Source organism: Austrofundulus limnaeus, unplaced genomic scaffold, assembly GCF_001266775.1.
Source record: "Austrofundulus limnaeus strain Quisiro unplaced genomic scaffold, Austrofundulus_limnaeus-1.0 Scaffold2, whole genome shotgun sequence".
NCBI lineage: Eukaryota > Metazoa > Chordata > Actinopteri > Cyprinodontiformes > Rivulidae > Austrofundulus > Austrofundulus limnaeus.
Window position 1 is genome coordinate 2,409,781 of NW_013952404.1, and position 21,013 is coordinate 2,430,793.

Consider the following 21,013-nt stretch of genomic DNA (forward strand, 5'->3'; position numbering starts at 1 on the left):
TTCCCGACGTTGCTTGAAGCGCCTCCACCATAGACTTTGCATGTAAACCTGCTGCTCCTGACGCTGAAATCGCGTTTGGTGTGAACGCACCATAAATACTAAAACACAGATCTGTACATGTTACAACTTGTGATTATACTGTATCTATAAGAGCAGGGGTGTCAAACATATTTTCACCGAGGGCCACATGAATGTTATAGCGGTCCTCAAAGGGCCAGTTCTAATTAACTTTGGCGTTTCGTGTTTAACTTCGGCTAAATATAAATTGTTRACGTTTCTTGTCTCATCGTTACGGCTGAGCACCGCTAACAAACAATAAAGGCCTCTGTATACTCCCTCCGAACTGCCGAAACGGGTTTGGATTGTTGCAGTTTCATGCTGAAAATTGTGTCATTCTGTTCGCATTGTCAAGATTTCAGCAGCTTCTTGACACAACCTGTAGGCCGAACTTTTTACCCCCCTCCACATAAGAACATATTGTGTGATTGGTCAGAAGTTCGTGGGAGTGTTTGTTTATGCTGAAAGTATGAGGGGCCGTGCAAGCCATTAACCATACTGCCACTCACTCTCACATACTTATGTTCTACGTCTCACATACATATATTCTACCTCTCACATACTTTAGCTTCAAATACTCTCTTCAAAAAAAACAAAAAAAAAACAAACAAAAAAAAAAACAAAAGTGACTCGCTTCCGGAGCCGACGGTTGTACCAGGAAGCAGCATTTTATAAAGATAGTCAAATGGCCAAAAACTTATGGATGGAGAAAAAATGGGCATTGTGCATGGTGGAATCTGACTGATAAAAACTTTGGAGCTTTAATCAGGACAGATTTGTGGATAAATAACGCTGGGTGATGGGTGACGGACTTTTTTTCCTCATTGTAGACTCTGGCGGGAGGAAACCTGTAGTGACATTTACTGCTGCTGCACAGTGTGTCTCAGGGACCATGAAAGGTGTGTTTGAAAACGAACCCCCCCCACAAAAATAAATAAATAAATAAATAAAAACATATTACTGCGCATCGACTGCTCTACTTCTTATGCAGTATGCAGAGGCTTTAACTGAGYTCTACCTGGTATTTCCTGCACGGAAACAGTGTTTTAAAATCTTATGCACACTAAAAAGTACGGTATGTAGAAGTGACTAAATGTGAAAAAATATAACAGAAATACTATTAAAAGTAAAAGTAAGAGTTTTACTCACTGATGAGCTGTGGTGAGTAGCTGCCATCTTGAACTGCGTTTGACATGTATTTGAGCATCTTGAGCTGTTGAGAAAGTTGTTGGGCTTGGACATCTTTAGTGAGTCKGAAAACCACAAACACACTGGCTTTTTGCTACCCCAACCCAAACTGCAGAATATAATGTTCAATTACACATTTTATTTTAATAAGGATACTTTGTGCTTTTGAAAATTTTTCCATTATCTTCAGTGTTTCTGCACTTTTTTAGGCTCATAAATAATAAAGTCATACATAAAAAGATTACAAACAGGTGGTTCTTTCCTCACCCAGAGGACACCGTTTCACCGGCACAATTCTTCTGAGGCCCAGGCTTCTCTCACTTTGGTTCTGCACATCATAACCCATTTGTAAAACACCTGGCTAATGGCTTTTGCGTGTCTCAAATGAAGAACGAGTTTCTGCTTTACACTTCATCATTTCTGACCCATCAGCTAAATCATCTGTGAAATCTAGGGGTTTTTTTTTATTATAAATTTCAAAGTAAAACTTAGAAAAGAGAGCATTTGAGACAAAAGATGATAAAAAGTTCTGCAGAAAGATATAATGGAAAAAAAAACGTTTATGAACTATAAAGCAAATAAAATTGATTTTAGAATGGTAGATTCCCAAAACTAATGATTTGGATTCTTGCAGACTACTTATGAATGGATAGATTCTTTTTTTCATCGCTGTTGTCAGTGTAAGTTATTTACAATACTTGGTGGTGTGTTGAAAATCTTTATGGTGGATTCCTTTACAGGCAGATCATCTGCAGCTGTAGATGGAGGCTACAGTCGGGGGTTAGTACTCTGCTGGGGGAAAGTAAAAGAAAAGGAGACGAGAGAAACATCATCTTCAGAGAACAGATCTGAAAAAAACACAACAGAATGTGTGCAAGTAAAGCAGCCATAAGCTTTTTATTTCTTCATTTGGGTTCGTAAATGCCTCCATTTGCACAAAAAGCCATGTTTTGCAGGAACCCTAAAAAGAGCAACACATAGGGTCTCTTTGTAAACTACAATAAGGAAGTGCATTCTGCAGATGCCTCAACAGTAAGTGGAATCTCTGTAAGCTCCGGTAATTCAATTGTGCCACATGATTTCTTGGTGAGTAATCTACAAATGGGCACTCAGTGAATACGGCTTGGCATCCAGGCCCAATGAGCTGGTGGGATGGGGGGAGGGAGAGGGTGGTGAGAATGGAGGGGGAGGGGGGTAAGAAGTGACACTTTAATGAAAGTAAAAAAAGGAGAGGGAAGTGTATAAAAGATGCATTCATATGGTGAAGGAGGCAGCCTGACTTGACAGAACTTTACAAAAACAATTAATGCAAAATAGCAGATTCACAGAATTGAAAAGGGGTGGGCGGTGCTAATTTGGTCCCGCTGTTATAGACATAAATACACAACTCTGAATCAGCCAGAGGACAGGAAAAAAACAGTTTCTATAGTAACCACTTTCAGTGTAAGTGGTTGTTTTTGCTCACTCTCAGTTTTCTTTGATTTCCTCTTTTTTTTTTTCCTGGAGCTATATCACATTTTCCAATTTTTGGGGTAAACCAAGGATAAAATGGGTTCCATCAATTGCACCTAAATACAAGAGGTGCTTTGCTAGAGAAGACACAAAGAAACTAAAAATATATACTTATTTATCCACAAATGTGTTGTGTAAAAGCAATTTTTCAGATGCTCAAAAAAAATGGCACAACTAAATCTGGACACAACCATTCCTGCCCTAAATTTCATATTTAATCTGCGGTGCTGGAGGATTTCTTGGCCCAGTGTGCTGCGTAATCTTGTCGAGGGGCAGATGGCACTCCCACAGCGTCAATCAGATCTCCTGGATTGGTACAGTGGAGCAGTGGAGGAGGAGAGTGTGTTTTTTTTCTGAGGATTCAAGCCACYGTGCCAGAATCAAAAGGTTTGGCGGGCCAGCGGCAGCATCAGCAGCCTGGATGCAGACAGTCACATCACTTTTTTTTTATTCCAAACCAAAGCCAAGCCCTAGAAATGACTTTCAGCACAGTGGTTGACAAGGCAGCAGACTGGGATTAGGATTAGTCTGTCTTCATTCTTACTTTATACGAAAAATAAACACACACTTTATATTTTGTCTCTTTTACACATTTCCACTCCTGTTTTGCATTTTACCCATTAAACGGCACAGTTTCCAAACCCACTTTGGACTCAGAAAACTCACTGTATAGAAACAGATATTTGCCTACAGGAAATATCTGTGTGATAGAAAAGTTCTTTTATTTGTTTTTGCTAGAAAAAAATAACACCTGCTGATTTTTCCAGGTGCGTTGTTTTAAACATGTCCATATAAAGATCAATGTTTCCATTTTTGTGATGAATCTTCTGATTTTATCTTACCTGAGGCCTCACATGACTCACCTGTCCAGCAGGGGTGGAGCCAGAGGGGTGGCAAGTACCACCCCTGGCACCTGACTGGCCACGCCAGGTACCACCCTCAAATAATTGACATTTGATTTTTTTTAATTTGTGTTTAGATTTTGTTTGTTCTTTGATACTACTGTATATAAATTTTCAGCTACGTAGATTTAAAAATGGTTGTAAAATTAATATTAGCATTGGTGGCTAGCTTAATTGAATGTGATCATCTTTAGCCATTTCAGAATAGTTTCACCTCGATAAGTCTTAAAATGGTTAAATTTATGTCTTATGAAGTTAATTATTTATTTACCGTTATTTAGTCTTGTTGAGATCTCAGATCTCTTTTTCAAAGGAGCGCTTGGCCTGAAGGCAACCTATTGTACGTGTTTTGAGGGGTGGGGGAAACTGGAGTACCCGGAGAAAACCCATGCAAGCACGAAAACATGCAAACTTTGCACAGAAACACCCCAGGTCTGAACCGGGGATCGAACCCAGGACCTTCACCTTCCTTCGGTGCTGACCGCTGAGCCGTCGTGCTACTCAAGTTAGCTGTGGTGGCCATTTTGAACTTTTGATTTGCATTGGTAAAGATGTTTTTTGGCTATTTTACACCAATTTTCAGCTTTGTTTGTCTAAAAATGCCTGAATAATAACTTGTGACTATAATTCAGGATGCTGTTTTAGATCTTTCTTAGCTGTGATGACACAAAATTTCAGCTTCACATTTCTTAAAACAGCAGAATTAAAGCCTTTTGGAATTAACTGGGGTGGCCATCTTGAATTTTCATAACCAGAGTGCTTTTCTTTACTTGTATGTCCACCCTTAAAAAAAACACCTTGACCAACCATGTGCCACCCTTTCCAAAAAAAGTCTAGCACCACCCCAGTTGATCTATATTAAACTTTTACAATTTTTACTCTAATAGAGAACTTTAACTTAAATCTTGTGAAAATAATCAGCAATAATTTCTCTTTTGGGTGCTGCAGGATTCAAGGCTACATAAGTAGGCTTTTGTTTACAGAATAATGAAGACAATACTGTGAAGTTTTGACAGGCTTATTTGCATGGATGCAACAGAGGCTTGGGCCTGATTCTCTTTCAGCACCAAAAACAATCCCACCTTCAATTACCAGACATCAGATGAGACGAGGGAGAGTGCRGCCGTTTGATTAGACCAGGGAGGGAGGGAGGGACACGGTGGAGGATGAAAAGGGCCTAGAGTGTCCCGGAGCAGTGATGAAAACTGAGAATAAACGAATGAATGGGACAGTAATGAAAAGAGGAGGAGACGGACAGGAACAGGACATTCAGAGGGGCTGCTTTGGCTGTGAAAAGAAACGGAGGATGAAATGAATAAAACTGAGCTTGGAGAATGTCTGCTTTTGTTTTGTGGGATCACTGGGGGAAACAGATCGGGGGSCGTTTGAAGAATTTGAAAAACTTTTTTTTAAGTTTTACCCCCTGGATGTAATGCCTTACACATGCCACCCAAGAAACAGAATTCTGACAAACAAGTTAAAACAATAGATTTAATTCTAATATAGGAGGGAAACATTGAGGCTGTATTTTAGTGCTCAMATTTTAGCAAAATATCTGCAAAACTGAGTTAGAGCCAAACTTGTGTTTGCCAAGTTTGATTAGCTGCGGCAGCCATTTTGAACCRGATTGACTCCAGAATTACAAAAACTGTAGATGCATGTCCAATATATACTTTTTAAGAGATTCGTTATAATGGATCTTGTGGTTCATGAGATATTTTGCTAACAGACGGACAAACTTTAACAGACATCGTAAAGCAGGGGCAGTTCTAGGGGCGGGGCCACGGGGGCATTGGCCCTTGCTGAAATCTGAGAGGTGCCCCTCACCTGTCACTCATCTGTCCTTTGCCTGAGTGCAATGATGGTGGATGCAGTTCCATGCCCAAACACTAGAGGCACTAATGAGTCAAATAGTGAAGTCCAGCAAGAATCAATCTTAAAGAAGTCGTCTTCTCTTCTTTTACAGACTTGAACTATACCGCAGAAAATATCTTCCAACTGGCAAACAATTTAAGCTTTTTTAATAACATCACATCAAAGGGTAGAGTGCCTTCTCCCGGTCAGGGGGGTCGTCTTGCCTCAAGTGGAGGAGTTTAAGTATCTGGGGATCTTGTTCACGAATGGGGGAAGAACGGAGCGGGAGGTCAACAGGCGGATTGGCGCAGCGTCTGCTGTAAAGCGGGCGTTGTACCGGTCCGTCGTGGTGAAGAGAGAGCTGAGTCAGAAAGCGAAGCTCTCGATTTACCGGTCGATTTACGTCCCTACCCTCATCTATGGTCATGAGCTTTGGGTCATGACCGAAAGAACGAGGTCCCGGATACAAGCGGCCGAAATGGGTTTCCTCCGCAGGGTGGCTGGGCTCTCCCTTAGAGACAGGGTGAGAAGCTCGGTCATCCGGGAGGGACTCAGAGTAGAGCCGCTGCTCCTCCACGTCGAGAGGAGCTAGTTGAGGTGGCTCGGGCATCTGGTAAGGATGCCTCCTGGACGCCTCCCTAGTGAGGTGTTCCGGGCACGTCCCACCGGGAGGAGGCCCCGAGGAAGATCCAGGACACGCTGGAGGGACTATGTCTCTCGGCTGGCCTGGGAACACCTTGGAGTTCCCCCGGAGGAGCTGGAAGAAGTGGCTGGGGAGAGGGAGGTCTGGGCCTCCCTTCTGAAGCTGCTGCCCCCACGACCCGACCCCGGATAGGTGGAAGAAAATGGATGGATGGATGATAACATCACATTATGTTACAAGTGTTGGAACATACTATGACCGGTTAAATTCATACACCTTACAAAAACGGAGGATTTATGTGCATGGATGTTGAATTATAGTATAGAATAATAATTATTATTAATTATTATTATTATATTATGTTATGAGTAATGTGGCCCCTTACTTAGAAAAATTCTAGATCCGCCACTGTCGTAAAGACATAGTAAAAACAATACTGTCCTTACGTTTTCGTCTGTGAGTGATATTAAAACAATATGACGGACAAGAAAACAGGCCAACAAGAAAAAGATGTTCTTGACGATGCCAAACAATTTCTTTAGTGAGACCTTAAGCTGATCACTTGACCACAAAGTTAGAACTCGTTGCCAAGAATACGACTGCCTGAAAGCAACAGATAATCTCAAAACATGAAAAGAATTTCTCAAATAAGTCTCAAGTAACTGGCTTTAACTTCACATTGAGCTTCAAAAAAAATCTATTGAAAAGGCCGTTGTCTCACATATTTCATTATGGAAATTACACAAAACTCTGTTGACTCTGTCTTGTAATAAATTTTTCAACCGGGGGTCGCCCGCAGCCCACACTATAACCCCTGTGACACCGGTGAAATATGGGCACACCGTATGCGTTAAAAGCCTTACAGAAAACTTTCCCATATGATGGAACAGAAAACGTGCAGAGGAGAAAGACAGAGACGGATGAGAAGAATAGCCAGGGGTTGGTCGATTCAGCGTTTGCTTTGGCATGCCCTGCAACAGGGGCGGCGCTCTGCTAGTCCCCTGACGTCCATCCAGAGGAGCCCCTCTGTCTTCACCATAAATCTGAATGGAGTGGGAGTTATCGTGCGCACCCCCTCCTCCCCCACAACACCCTCAGCTCCCCACCACCACCATTAGCCCCCACGTCGCACCCTCCCGGACTTAAACTTCACATTCTTCCCAGACAGCACTTCATACAAACAAAGTAGCCAGTTCCCACTGCTCCACGTTGGGAAAGGCGACGGTTTGTCATGGAAAAATCCTGAGGCCTCTCAATAGTCCTTTAGAAGTTTTTTTTTTTTTAATTCCCCCCACGAAGCTCAGTGATGCATCCACACTTTGCTTACTTGCAGGTTTTTCTCTTTTTAATCACAGGAACAAACTTGTTAGAGTAGACTATAMATTCACATGCCAGCTCCTATATGACAGAGAGAACACATGAACTGTTATAAATAAAGGCCTCACACTAATCCACACACACACATAGACTTGAATTGGGCTTGAATTTGGAGACCAGTCACTATAGAAAACCCTGGTAACACATTCCATGGCTGCCTCCTCCCTCAAAGGGAGTCTTTTGTGCCTACTGAAAGGCAGAGAGGTTACAGGGTTTCTCCCTTTAGGGTGCCGAGAAGAATACTAGCCCTCAAGACAATGACCTCATCCGAATCCCTTCCGTGTGTATTGCTATTTTGTGTGTTTCTTCAAATTAGTTTGCATCTTTCGCYGCCCCTCAAACTGAGGAGAAGTGGGAAGAGTTCGGTCGAGGACGGAATACGAAGGGAAACGAGAGGAGCCGCAGAGATCCTCGAGAGAGAAGCATTTCTCTCAACAGCCTGATTGTCTCCCCCCTCCCCTTCCTCAGCATCTGTCCACAGTGAAATGATCTGTACATGACATCGGTGGGAGTCGGCGGTAATGTAAAGCCCACACATAAGCAACAGCAGGCGCAGGGAGCGGTGGGCTGCAACAGGAAATTCCTTTACAGCTTTTCTGCTGACTAAGGCCTCCGAGTGGGAACAGAGTAAGAAAGAATGTAATATATACGGTGTCTGTGTTATTTGGGGTCCACTTAGGGCAGCATGTGTGCAAACCATTACACTTCAGACGCAAGGATGAAAGAACAGAATTATTATTGAATAAGCAGAAGTGGATGAGAGGATTACAGCCGCAGGAACATCTCTCAGGACTCAAATTACTAATGTCCCAAAATATTTGAGACTAATGAATTTTGTTGAATATAACCACAAATTTAGATAAAGTGAAAAAAAAGTAGATTCAGTTATTCGTTCTTAAAGGAAAAATCTAGTCCTTTTGGCAGTGATGTCCTGTCGGACAGCTGTCAGTAGTTAGTACCTTACCAGCTGCGATATCAGTCATGAAGCACAGAGTTTGGAGAAAAGGGAAAAAGTCCTCGTCTAGGCTAGTGCCAGTTTTTAAATTGTTTTTCATGGTAATAAAACAACTCATTCTCAAACACATACTGTTGTGAGAAATAAAAACTACRTTAGCGAAACATCTGCACTTTCATATGACATCACTTGATGAGTTTGTTGCCAATTTCTTGAAATTTCTAGAAAGAGCATTTGTGTAGCAGGGGTGGGCGTATCGATCCAAGTGTAAATACTATCGATACCAAGATGAGTTTTGGATCGGATCAATGCTAGCGTGATGAGATTGATTCTTTTGTTTGCGTTTTATTTGTACTACTTGCTTTATTTTTCCACAAATACAGTCAATAGTCTCAAAATCATTTGGAGTTAGTCATTAGCCCCATACACTARTGATTTTTTTCCTTAAATTGTGTGTAGTAGACGGTAATTAAGGAATTATATAAAGATCTTTTACATAGTTTTATTTTGTTGTAGTATAAAACATTCTTATTTGCCTAAAATCTTTGTTTTTTACATCATATTTGATTAACTAAAGGCAAAATCTCATGATTATGACAAGTATTGGTATCAGTGATGCTAACCCTACTTGGTATTGGATCAATAACATTCCCAGTATAACCCACTCCTTTTTGTGTAGGCCTGTCAGTGAAGAAAACAACAACAAATTATGTTTTATGACCACTGACGGCTGTTTAACAAATTATCATTTCAAAAATGACCAGACTAAACCTTTAATATTTGAGCTTTTCAAAGACAAATCTGCTGTGTTTATGAGTCATGACGCTGACAAAAGGTTGATGAGCCTGAATCTCCTTGTGTTTTCTCATGCGCTCACACATCAGCAGCACACCCTTTCCTCAAGAAAAACCACACCCACCATATTCTATTGTGTGGGGGGGAAAAAAAGAGAAAACCCAGACAGTAGCCATCTTTACGAGCAGCATCCATGTTGCAGTGGCAGCACGCTGCACAGGTGTCCCTCCACTGTGACCTACATTCACTGGTGTGATGCCACCAAAAACATCCCCCCATGCATGTTTCACTCTCGCTTTAGTCCAACCAGTGAGGGGAAGTACTTAAAAATATTACTTTTTGGTAGAGAAAGTACATATAAATAATAAAAAAATAAGATTAATGAAAAAAACATTGCTCTGTGAGAGAAACATGGGGCTTATTGAGCTCTGTGAGATGGATGCTGCAGCGGAAAGGAGTGGCAGGTTAAAACTGCGGAGCAATAAATAGAGCAACAGCRCYGTCTGGTGGTGGAATYAARTATTGCGTCATTCTTATCCATCAACAAGCTATCGCCTCTCGATAAACAACAACTTGAAATCAACTACCAGTGGTGGGCAGCACTAGACTAAAAACACTAACTCAAATATTTAGGTCCCCTAATTCTAAAGCACTAATGCACTGAAAGTTTTAGCAAAAGCTCATTCTAAAGCACCAAAATAACCCAGTAAACCCATGAACATTCTTCAACATGTCACTTTTTTTCCTGTGATTTATGGTCAACTGTAGCACAAAAATGACTGCACCAATCAAAATGAAATTTGACAGGACTGTAGATGAGTCTGATCTACACTGCGCCAGCCAATGGTTTTACGATAGACCCCATATTTGAGGAGGGGGCTCCTTTCAAAGAGGGGTTGTCCGAAGATGCAAAAATGCTTATAACTCAGAAACTGTTCAACATAGGAGCTTCAGATTTCTTTTGTTGTTTAGCTCTGATGAAGCTCTATCCATCAGGCCCACCAATCAGTAYATCTTSAGACAGCTCTATTGTTTAGCACACAGATATTATTGAAGCTACGAAACAAAGTGGCAATTTTTTTGAAGTGTTGAACTGATCTCTTGTGCAAAAATGCTTCCTTTTTAACAGTTCTTTTGAACAACTTTTTTTGCAAAGCATTCTCAAGTTATTTGCAAATACCTAATTATCAAAAAACATAAATTTTGTTTCTTTAGCTGTTAAAACTGCCATCCCCGTATTGCTCTAAAATGCAAGACTCAAACCCTATTTGCCATGATAGTTTTAATGCTCATGATCATTCGAGAAATATCGTGAAATACTTGACATAAAAAAAATAATAAAAGAACCTGACAGCTCCGGAAACAGATGTGTGCAGAACAGCTTCGATTAGCTCAACGTGTGAAACCGAGTGAAATACAAAGCCGAAAATATTAGACATGCAACACATCTTCTGAACACAAGCACATGAAGATCAGCCAAAAAAAAAACAACAAAACATACAACTCAACAGTACCCATTTGCACAATGTTTTGCATAATGTTATTGCACAGACATGCAATCAAAAGCACAAAATCACAATAATTAAGCATTTATTTTAGTATAAATATTACACCTCTAGGTTTCTCAGATACGGTACAGATAGGGGAGGAGAGAGACAAAAGCAAAACATAGCAAAACGTAGCGTGTTCAGATTGCTTCTTGATCTAATTGGCACACAGTCTGCTGAGCTATTCTAACCAACAGAGAAACCTAAAAATGCACACCTTTGTCGTTTCTCTCAAGGAAAAAAAAAAGAGAGATACTATCCTCAAATTTAAGCTAATAAAATCAAATACCATTTGAAACTCGCTTCAAGTTAAACATGATCACTTAAAGACAGGTGATAAAGTTCCCTCTACCTAAATTTTACAATCGTGACACATTTAAAAGTGACAATAACTAACAGAGTCCAACAAGCAACAAGCCTTTCTATGGAAACTTGTAAGACAAAACGGGGAACTAAAGCCTTTGGATAACACTGCCACACTGCCGTGTGTGTTTTTAACAAGGCCTTACATTAGATTTAAGAGGAATCCAAAAATGAAAAGTGCACCGTGAAGGCCAAATTATACTTCTTTTTTTCTCTCCATTTTGAGGATTCACTTGCATAATAAAGATGAAAAATGTAAAAAGAAGAAGAGAATGACACAAGTTGATCATCATTCAAAAACGACTTCCATCTTCGAAAGGTGACAAGCAGCATTACAGTTTATGGCCATTTTGCAGCCCACAAATAAAACATCAACCTCAAACAGACTCGCGACTTATCATGGATTTAATGAAAAAAAAAAAAGCTCCACCTGCAGCTGCTGACATTTTAACATTCTGACTTTCATGTCCTTCAACTTTAAGGTCAGAACGATTGCRACGAGTCATACGCTAGTGTCATAAAGACTCTAAGAGAGGGGTCGCTCAGACCTGAGTTATCACCATCTCCAGAGGTTTATCTGCACTAATCTGACGGCTGACAAAGCAGTAGAATTCTTATTGCCTTGGTCTTCTCGTTGATTTTTTTTTCAACAGTTTTATAAAGGTCCAAATCAGCCAGAAAATCTGCTACTGACAATCATGACATGAGTGGACAAAGAGTTAAAACACGAGAAGCATGGGTCATCTGCCGTGAACTAGCATTTTAAAGTGAGACAGTCAGTTTGTGAGGCTCTCACTCCCAGTTCTCCCAGTCTTCCTCAAGCTGAAAAAACAGGAAAGAGTCAGTAAAGAAAAGATCAACTTCACAGAAATAATATTTAATTTTAATAAATACACACCTCTGCAGAATCATCTATTTTAGAAAGAGCGAGTTGAACTTCTTCTTCTGTCATATCAAGATCGAAATCTTTCTCCCAGTCTTCGCTAACGTCGGTGCTGGACCCTGGAGGAAGGAAACACAATCAGCTRGATTTTCTTTCGCTGAGTTCTAATCCTGTTTTAGTTTCTTGCTCAACGGTAAGATAATGTACCTTTCTTGCCATTGTTAGAGGGCGTGGACTTCCCGCTGTCAGAGTTGAGCTCAAACACTCTCAAGTCTTGCGGCCCCTCTTCTTTTGAGTTCCCAGGATGTTTAGAGGCAGGGATCTGCGCAGACGCTCCGTGCGGAACGGCCTCCCGCTGCGTTACAGGTTCCACTTTATCCGCGTGAAGGAAGTCACTCGTTTTGGGACTCTGCTTGTCTCGGTTCTTGTCAGCGACGTCCTCCAAGGTGGCTTCGGTTAGTTTCTCGGTGAGCTCGGCGGCGGCGGGCAGAGGCTGCAGCTCCACCTGCGTTGGCAGGCTGACAGTGTCGCTGCTGACAGAGAGGGTGTTGTCGCGCTCCTCTGACGGGGAGAGGACGGGGCTCAGCAGAGTCGCCTCTGCAGGAGAAGTGGAGGGGCGGGCTGAACCGACACCTGAACGGGGCGTGATGTTGAGCTGAGGCGATGACACGGCGCCAAGGAAGTCATCTGAAAGTGACAGAAGAAACAGCAGAGCGATGACGAAATGACAAGCCTCTCAGTGAATCCGACTGAATGAAAACAGCTGCTAGCATACCTTCCTCTTCCTCCTCCCAGCCCAGGGTCTCAGTGTGTGCACTCTGCTCCGCCCTCTGCTTCAGAGCCACTCTCCTCGCCTCCTCCTACACACATCACAGAAAAACTGGCATTTTGCTCCCTTAAATATGTGAGAATTCTCATTTTGGGTATTATTTTTATAAAAACACACGCCTATCAGTGCAACAAATAAACAAACCTAGACCAAACACTAAAATAAAAATAATAATCCTCTCATCAAAAATATGCCCAGACTSTTGCTTTGACTCATTCATGCATGTTTGAGAAATCTTGTAGTGTCCTGAGGCAGCCAGGCAGGGGAGCAAAAACGACCAAAGACGTATTTTCCAGTTCGACATTATGGTTCATATGTATCCTGAGATGCAATTTTCCAAAACCGATCTTGTATAATGTTGCTGCTTTTTAAATTATCATTACAACAAAGCATGCTGTGGCRCTCCAGTTTGTAAACAGCAGAGAAGCRGCTGTGATGACGTGCTGAAATGGCCGTGATGAGATCAGAAGGAGGTTCTTAAAGAGACAGAGGCCAATTTCAAGGTGTTTAGAAACAGAAATGATAAGTCAAATTTATTTTTGATTTAAACATAAAAACATAATTTTAATAACAACTAAAAGGTGACATTGTTACTTTATTATTGTATAGAATTTAAATATATGCCTGGGAAACACATAATATTGCCCCATTAAATTTTTCTCCCACTTACAGAATCAAAACTATCAAACACATTATGCCAACATTTCTGATTTAGGAAAGAAAACAATGATGTTAGGTTATAACTATACACTTTAGGCAGGTAGAAGTTGAATTGTGATCACATTTGTGAATTAAAACTCATGGGTGAGTCAAAAGCTGACCAGCAGGTGGCACTCAAGACAAAATTTCTAGATTAACAGACAAATGGCTCAAAAGCTTCTGCACTTCAGAATAAGCCAACAACTGTACCTGATCCAGCTGGAAGACTTTGTAGAAATACCTCTGCCAGAATTCTGAATGGGAAACAGCAGCTGGCACCTGCAGAAAAGAGAAAATCGTCTAATCTGAAGGATAAAAACAAAAAGGAAGAGTGCGAGAAACAACAGGTGATACCATTTTGGTGTAAAGCGCTCGTATAGAGGGGCTGTTGACCAGGAGCTCTGAGATGTCTCCTTTCTTATCCTCCAGGCTGAAAGTGGAGAGCCAGGCGTCAAACTGCTCAGGAGGACCTATGAAGCACAACAATTTAAATAAACATGTTGCTGATTCTTCAGCTTTCTTGTTAGTAGGGTTGGGCAAAATCTTCTCATGCTCCACCTCAATCACCTGGCGCTCCCCGTTCAAATCACCTCATTGTTTTGACTTAAAGACAATAAAACTGACTGAACTACACTCTAACTAAAAAACCCAAACACGCTACATAATAGGGCTGCACGATATTAGGAAAACATGCTATGATGATATGACTTGTGATAAATGAAGAAATGTAAGTATGTAGGGTTGATATCTTTCTGATGCGGGTTCAGATAAAAAAAAAATACTAATCATTTCCATTCCAGCATGAATTTTTAAAAAATATGAAGAGATCCATCCAATTGGCCAAATACGTGAAGAGCTCAATTTGATTGGTGAAATACTTCAAGCTTCTGTCTTAGTGACATAACGCATAAAAGCAAATTTTTGAGCCATTTATTGTGGTTTATGCAGATTTTTGCGACAGGCATATTGCACAGGCTGTTATCACAATGACGATAAATGTTTGATATATTGTGCAGCTCTACTGTATATCATTAATTTTTCAAATCTAATTACTCCCTCTCGTGGTGTCTCTATCACAGCCAAACTTCATTCAACTTTTGCGTCTTTTTATTTTCTTCTTCCTGCAGATTTTCTGCCGCTTGTCATATAATTTCAGGCATCAGTCAGAAAGGAGTTTGAGGGTTTAATGTTTGTTTGGCAGCGTTGGGGTGAGACGGGAAAGTGGATTTCAGTGGGGTTTTTTTCATGAGTCTGTCCATCTTTCGCTGCTTCCCACTGCAAAGTACTTCAAATATGAACATTAAGCAAAAAAAGTGCTGTAAATTATTTATCATGACTCTGGTTTTACTTACTCTATCAACACAATTTAAAAACTTGTATATAGCTTGAAGTCTGTACTTTTGAGGCAAATTGAAACAGAGTTTCAGAGAGTGCGTATCTTTCCCAGTAGAGTGWTTTAAACAGGTCATGCGACTAGGACGTGCTGGCATCCAGGGACTCCAGGGAATTAATCGTCATATTAAATCATTATTAAATAACACAAGTAATTTTGAATAAAGTTTTCCCAACATCGCTCAACTCTACTCCTCAGAAAATGAAGCAACCAGAGAAGCAAAGCACGTTATAAGAAAACCAAACACACATGAACAAATCAAATTTAGCATCTTTAAGAAAATGCTTCAGGCCTGGAAAGAAAAGAATTTCCTCGTGTTTAATCTCACCATCAGGCTCGTTGCAGTAGGTAGCAGGGTCAGCTTGCAAACTGTAGAGACGCGCCTGCAGGACAAAGACTGGGTTATTGTCTAATTTTCATTTACACATGATGGGATGACTTCCAATTCTTCATCCAACATGGAGCAAATTAAAGCCAGATATGTCCCTGAACAAACACATTGTTGAATATTTGCATTAAAAATGCAATAAATGCATTTCAAAGCCAGCACAAGGACACTACAACCAGTCATCACTGGTTTGATCCGGAGGTTTGCACAGAAACAGAAATGCAGTCAGATTAGTGGCAGATCACAGAGAAATACCTGCTGAAGCAAGATTTTCAAAGACTTCCCTTTTTTTATAGCTTTATGTTTTATTGAACCATATAACTGAGAGCTCTATCAAGCCTTACTGCCAAAACAATGAAAAGAGAAATACTGGTAAAGAATAAAATGAAACAATGTGTTCCCCAAGGGCGCTTTTTCTTTACAGTAACAGCACAATAACTAGTTTTTACAGCCACCCAGCTGAAAAGAAAAAAAACTACAGTGTTCTGTGTGTCCCTGTGTAGGGAGAACAAGCTGCCAGAAAAGAAAACTAGATGAGTTACGRCTGCCATGTGAGAGATTAACTCAGGGGAAAAGGATCGCATGCTTAAAATAAACAAATAAACCAAATTAAAGTGGTATTTATGCACATTAATCTGCCAAACAGGGTAAAGCCGTATCATAACAGACACGACTGATTTCTGGTGTAGTCGCCACACATCCTTCAGGTTTTAGTGTTACAGTACACGAAACAGAAAAAGGTCTGTCAATTCGCCATGAAAAAAAAAATGTAACCAGTTTTGTGACTTGCCCATTGTGCTTCACTTTAAAAATGACTCTACAAGGTATTGCATAAATATGGATGCATTAAAGAAAAACAAAAAGACAGAGTTTATGAGTTTTGATGACATGGTGTGCAAACAAAAGCAACAAACAKTTTCAAACTATCCACACCTTTGTTKAATCTTTGCAWACATGCCATTTAAATGATTCTATTTGTTTGAAATCTCACCATTYRGTCAAACATTTTTTTCTCTATAATTTWTATTTTGGTCTTTTTGTACCCACCTTCGAACTGTCGTACACCTCTGTGGTCCCTGCTGGTGTCGCCACCAACGTGATTACGTCACAATCTATTGTTTTATCAGGCGGTGGCGCAAGAGTGTCCGTTATCACACCGAGAAAACTAGACAGACTCTTTTTCACTTTTTCTGTCGTCTCTGACGACCCTTCCACCTGGAAATGAGAACAAACATGGACAGAATGGGAATGAAGTTGATTTGCTGTTGGGAGTTTTAGTGGAAGATATTCATAAAAGAAAGCTTTAAGACTTACAGCAAGTTTGTTCTTGACAGCATTGGCTGTAGCAACAATTGAGCAGGCTGTGTCATGCTGCACTACAGTGGAGAACTCGGTCAGATCCCGCTTTAGGAATTCTAAGGCCTCAGATGACTGCAGGGTAGAAAAAAAACACACACACAAATAAATAAATGTAAGACATTGTCTTTATTATTGCAACAAGGATCTTGTTTCAAACGAAAACAGCTGYAGTCACATGAACGGGCAAGTTTGCACAGTAGGTGTGGATTAATTTGTCGGCTAGCAGCTCTTTTAGGGAACCAGACAGACTCTATTATCATCAAATTAGCTGTGCTGTGAATACCTATAATATAACTGTACCTTTGAAGCAGATTGTTTCATAAAGCATTGAAAAAGATTACATGAAATATGCTCAAAGGACCAAATGTTGTTGCTTTAACAAAGTCAAGCAGCAAATAAAGTTATGTTTTAGTAATAATTAGTTGCAAGCTGAAAAAGAACAGCAGCATTATTRCCCTGTAAATGGCGCAACGATCAGTCTGTATTCAAAATATTTAAATATAACAGTCTTGTCAGAATAGCATAAAATGATCATTATTATTTAAAAAATATATATCCATGTTAACACTTTCTATACCTGAAAYGAATGAATGAATATTTAATAGCAAATTAAATTAGGTGTGGGGCAATATGTGAAATACTGTTGATTATTAAGGTCAAGAATAAAGTAGAAGTTACAGTAAATATAAAAATCACTACTTTTTAAATTGTAAATAATGTGCAATTTATATTTTATTGATTTGATTGTTTGTTTTGTCTCCGTTTCTACCATGTTCAGAATAAAAAAAATAACTAATGAGTAGACTATTGTTTTATTTGTATTACTGTGGTGTATMAAAGTGGTTGTAAAGTTCAGATGTCTACCTTTTATTTTTGCCAGTCACCTAAAAAATGCAGAGCAACCAGTCTGTGGCTTAAACAGGCTTAATTAGGCTTAAACAGCAAACATACACACCAGGACAACGGCTTWAACAAACAGCACCTTTTTTCGGGTTTACATGTCTTTACCTTGTCTTTGACGGCCTGGAAACTCTGCTGAAGCCAGCCTCCCCACCACGCTTCTCTGTTTTCAACACATAATTAAAAAATAGTCGATATTAGTACAAACTCACCACCTAAACTGTGTCCGACTTTAGCCCCACGGACTTTTAACTGCTGACATGTTTCTGCTATCACACAGCCGAGAGAGATAACGTCTTAGCTAGCGTCACAGCTGGCAGAAAAACAGGACCGGTGATCGAAAATAAAGTCATTAATGCGACAGAAAAAAGGCTAAGGTGCAAACCATACAATTATACGGACTTGTATTTTTTTACTTAGCGCTTTGAGGTGCTTACAACAAAGCTAACCGAGCTAATATAATGCAATCAACGCTATGTTTTTGTAAACAAATGCACTTCCTGAACTCGTCCCGAAAAGCTGCAGAGCGCAACGGTAACAGCGAAATAGTCACACAAACTCTCAGTGGACACACAAGATATTAAAGAGCACATGACGTGTTGCAAAACGGTGCTATTTGTTGGGTTTATATAAATAAAAACAAAAAGTAAATTCCCCTCTCACCCTTCAGCCATCTTCACACGATGACATCATCAGTATTTAGTTAGCTGGTTTTCTTCTTCTTTTTGTTTAATGGCGGCTGTTGGATAGAGACACTTCTGTGAAACATCGCCACCAAGTGGACAGGAGGGTCACACGGAAGTCTATTTAACTGCATTTCTTTTATCTTCAAATTCCGTTCTGTTAAAACAAAAACCTTTTGAGGTAAAGTTTCCTTATAAAAATATCTATTTCAAGAAGAAGTTTTATTATGTAATGATTTTGTTCTAGTTTTTTCTCAACACACAAAAATTAAAACAATTTATCTTAAAACAATTTATTACTTATTTCAAATATGATAATTTTATGAAACAACTACAATGTGGCAAATTGTTCCTCTAATAAATAGTTATAAATACGCAAATTAAATGACAGAATTTAAAATGAACATATAGGCCTAATTACAAATCTACGGTGCCCACCAGGTGACACTGGATGAAAAAAAATGTTTATCTTGTGGCCATAAGATAATTTTGAGCTGTGTGTCCAGCATGATACAGACATTGTTGGAGTCAGACTTTCTACTGTATTTATTCAATTACTTTTGAACTGTTGAATGGTAGCCTATACCCACACTTATAAGTATTATATTATTATTATTATTATTATTATTATTATTATTATTATTATTATTATTATTATAACTGTGTGTAGGGAAACAGATTTTTTTTACTGTATTCCTGAATGAAACTCCAACTCCTTGTGAAGTGTGAGAGAGGAGCCTGTTTTTAGTGTTGAGCTTCAAAGAAAAGAAAAGAAAGCTTTTTGGACAAATACAACTCCAGTCGTCACCTGTCTCTTATAACTGCAATATACAGTAGCCTATAATGCTAAGAATTACTCCATGCCTAACCGCAAGTGACTGATACTGTATGTCATTCACCTCAATGTTAAAATAAAAGGAAATTAAATCAGACTTGTCCATGTAAACAATAAACTCTGCATGGAAATGACTGTATTGTATATATCGTAGCATTACATGGTCACAACATAATTATTGCATGGCCATACATTATTATCACGTGGCCATTGGATAATTTATATTTTATTCAATGTCACCGGACAGGCTCTGTACATATGCAGTAGAAAACAAACAAGAAAATAAAAACATAACATAATATTTTGAGTGTTTTCATGCAGTCAGTTTGAGGAAAAGTGTTATGAGCAAAAACAGCACAGAACTATGGTTAAAAACTAACTACAGCACATGCTTTATCAAAAAAATAATTCAACACAAGAAAAAACTGATTATCAATGCTCACATTTGACTGTAAAGTAATCCACAATCACTTACATATGAAATATATATTGTAGACACACAACAAGCAACTAATGTTCAAATCAGCACACACTCAATTAGTGCAAACGTTATATTACAAGCAACAAAGTACAGGGTGAAGTACATGTGGCAAATCTTAAAAAGATCAGAATATTTGGGCATATTCACACAAAGTCTGAATTAGTGCAGCTTTTGAAATGGTTGCACCTCATCAAAGAGAAAGGACAATCTCAAATGTTCTAATGATGTTRACAAATAGATTTAAAAACTCATTCATCCCAGCAGCAGTTCAATTTATTTATGAACATTTGTGATTTTTRTGTATTTGTGCATGACTGTTTTTATGTCTACTGGCTGTGCAACAAATTGCCCCTTGGGGATWATAAAGATTCTAGAAGTTGAACATCTCAAATATATACAAAGAGTTTTATTTAATCATAACCAGTTTAACCAATAGCCTGCATTTCAACTAAATAAATGTTCAAAAACCAAAGCTTTTCTTCTTGAGTCATTCTGTCGACTAACCAGCGTTTAGCCATCCCAGCCTGAATCCAGTCATTAGTCTCCTCCTCCTCCGTGTACATCTGTGGACGTGCATGTGAGCAAATGTGCTCAGCATATTGGAAATGTGTGTTGACCCCAAGCAGCTGTGCTCTCTCCTCATCAGTATTCTGAGAGGATTGGGGGGGTCCTTTATCGAGCACAAAATGAATAGGAACAGGCAACAAGCCTCTGGAAGTGGGTCCTCTCTTAATTGAAGTTCCCCTTTCTCCAGACGCTCCACAATGTGTGCGTATGTCCTCCAATATGTCTCCCTTGTCCGGCTCCTCAATCCCCTTAATTGGGTTTTTCAGTCCCCTAATTAACTCTGTCAGCGCAGGTTAAAATGAGCCAAGTTGGAATAAAAAGTCCTCTATTGATCAGTTTCTGAAGCAGTTAACTTATCCATCTGTCTACATGAGCATAGACATTAAACGAACAAAAGAGGAATGTGTAATTCTATCATGGCTTTGTATGTACGTGTGCTTAAAGGCTCCTCTTTYTTTGAATTAGTTGATTCTTACACAGAAGCTTAAATAAGAATATTTTACAAATATTATACTGAGTATACTAAATCTAAGTATACTTTAGAATACTTGAAGCCACACTAATCATCTAGGAACAACTAATTTAATACTAAATATTTTTAGTTGTATTTAAGTTGTACAAAAGCACAATTTTAAGTGTATTAAGTATACTTTTAAATACTAAAATGGAACAACTTTAAATATACTTAGTACACTTTAAATGTACTAAATGTACTTTTTAGGATTATTATTTTTAGTCCTAAAAATTATATTCTATTGATAATATATCAAAAATATATTTCTGTAAAATGCAGTCTATATATA

The 21,013-nt window shown here is 39.3% G+C and overlaps 1 protein-coding gene across 1 annotated transcript; it reads right to left on the minus strand.

The window, feature by feature from the left end:
- Window positions 1-10,550: 10,550 nt before the first annotated feature.
- Window positions 10,551-18,362, minus strand: bsdc1 (BSD domain containing 1). The gene is made up of 11 exons (XM_014010511.1): window positions 18,308-18,362; window positions 17,753-17,807; window positions 16,700-16,816; window positions 16,433-16,600; window positions 15,326-15,380; window positions 13,959-14,074; window positions 13,815-13,883; window positions 12,852-12,936; window positions 12,284-12,763; window positions 12,092-12,195; window positions 10,551-12,015 (listed from the first exon to the last, which is right to left on the minus strand). Exons 1-11 carry the CDS (start codon window positions 18,316-18,318, stop codon window positions 11,986-11,988), a joined length of 1,290 nt encoding a protein of 429 aa, XP_013865965.1. The 5' UTR covers window positions 18,319-18,362; the 3' UTR covers window positions 10,551-11,985.
- Window positions 18,363-21,013: the final 2,651 nt, after the last annotated feature.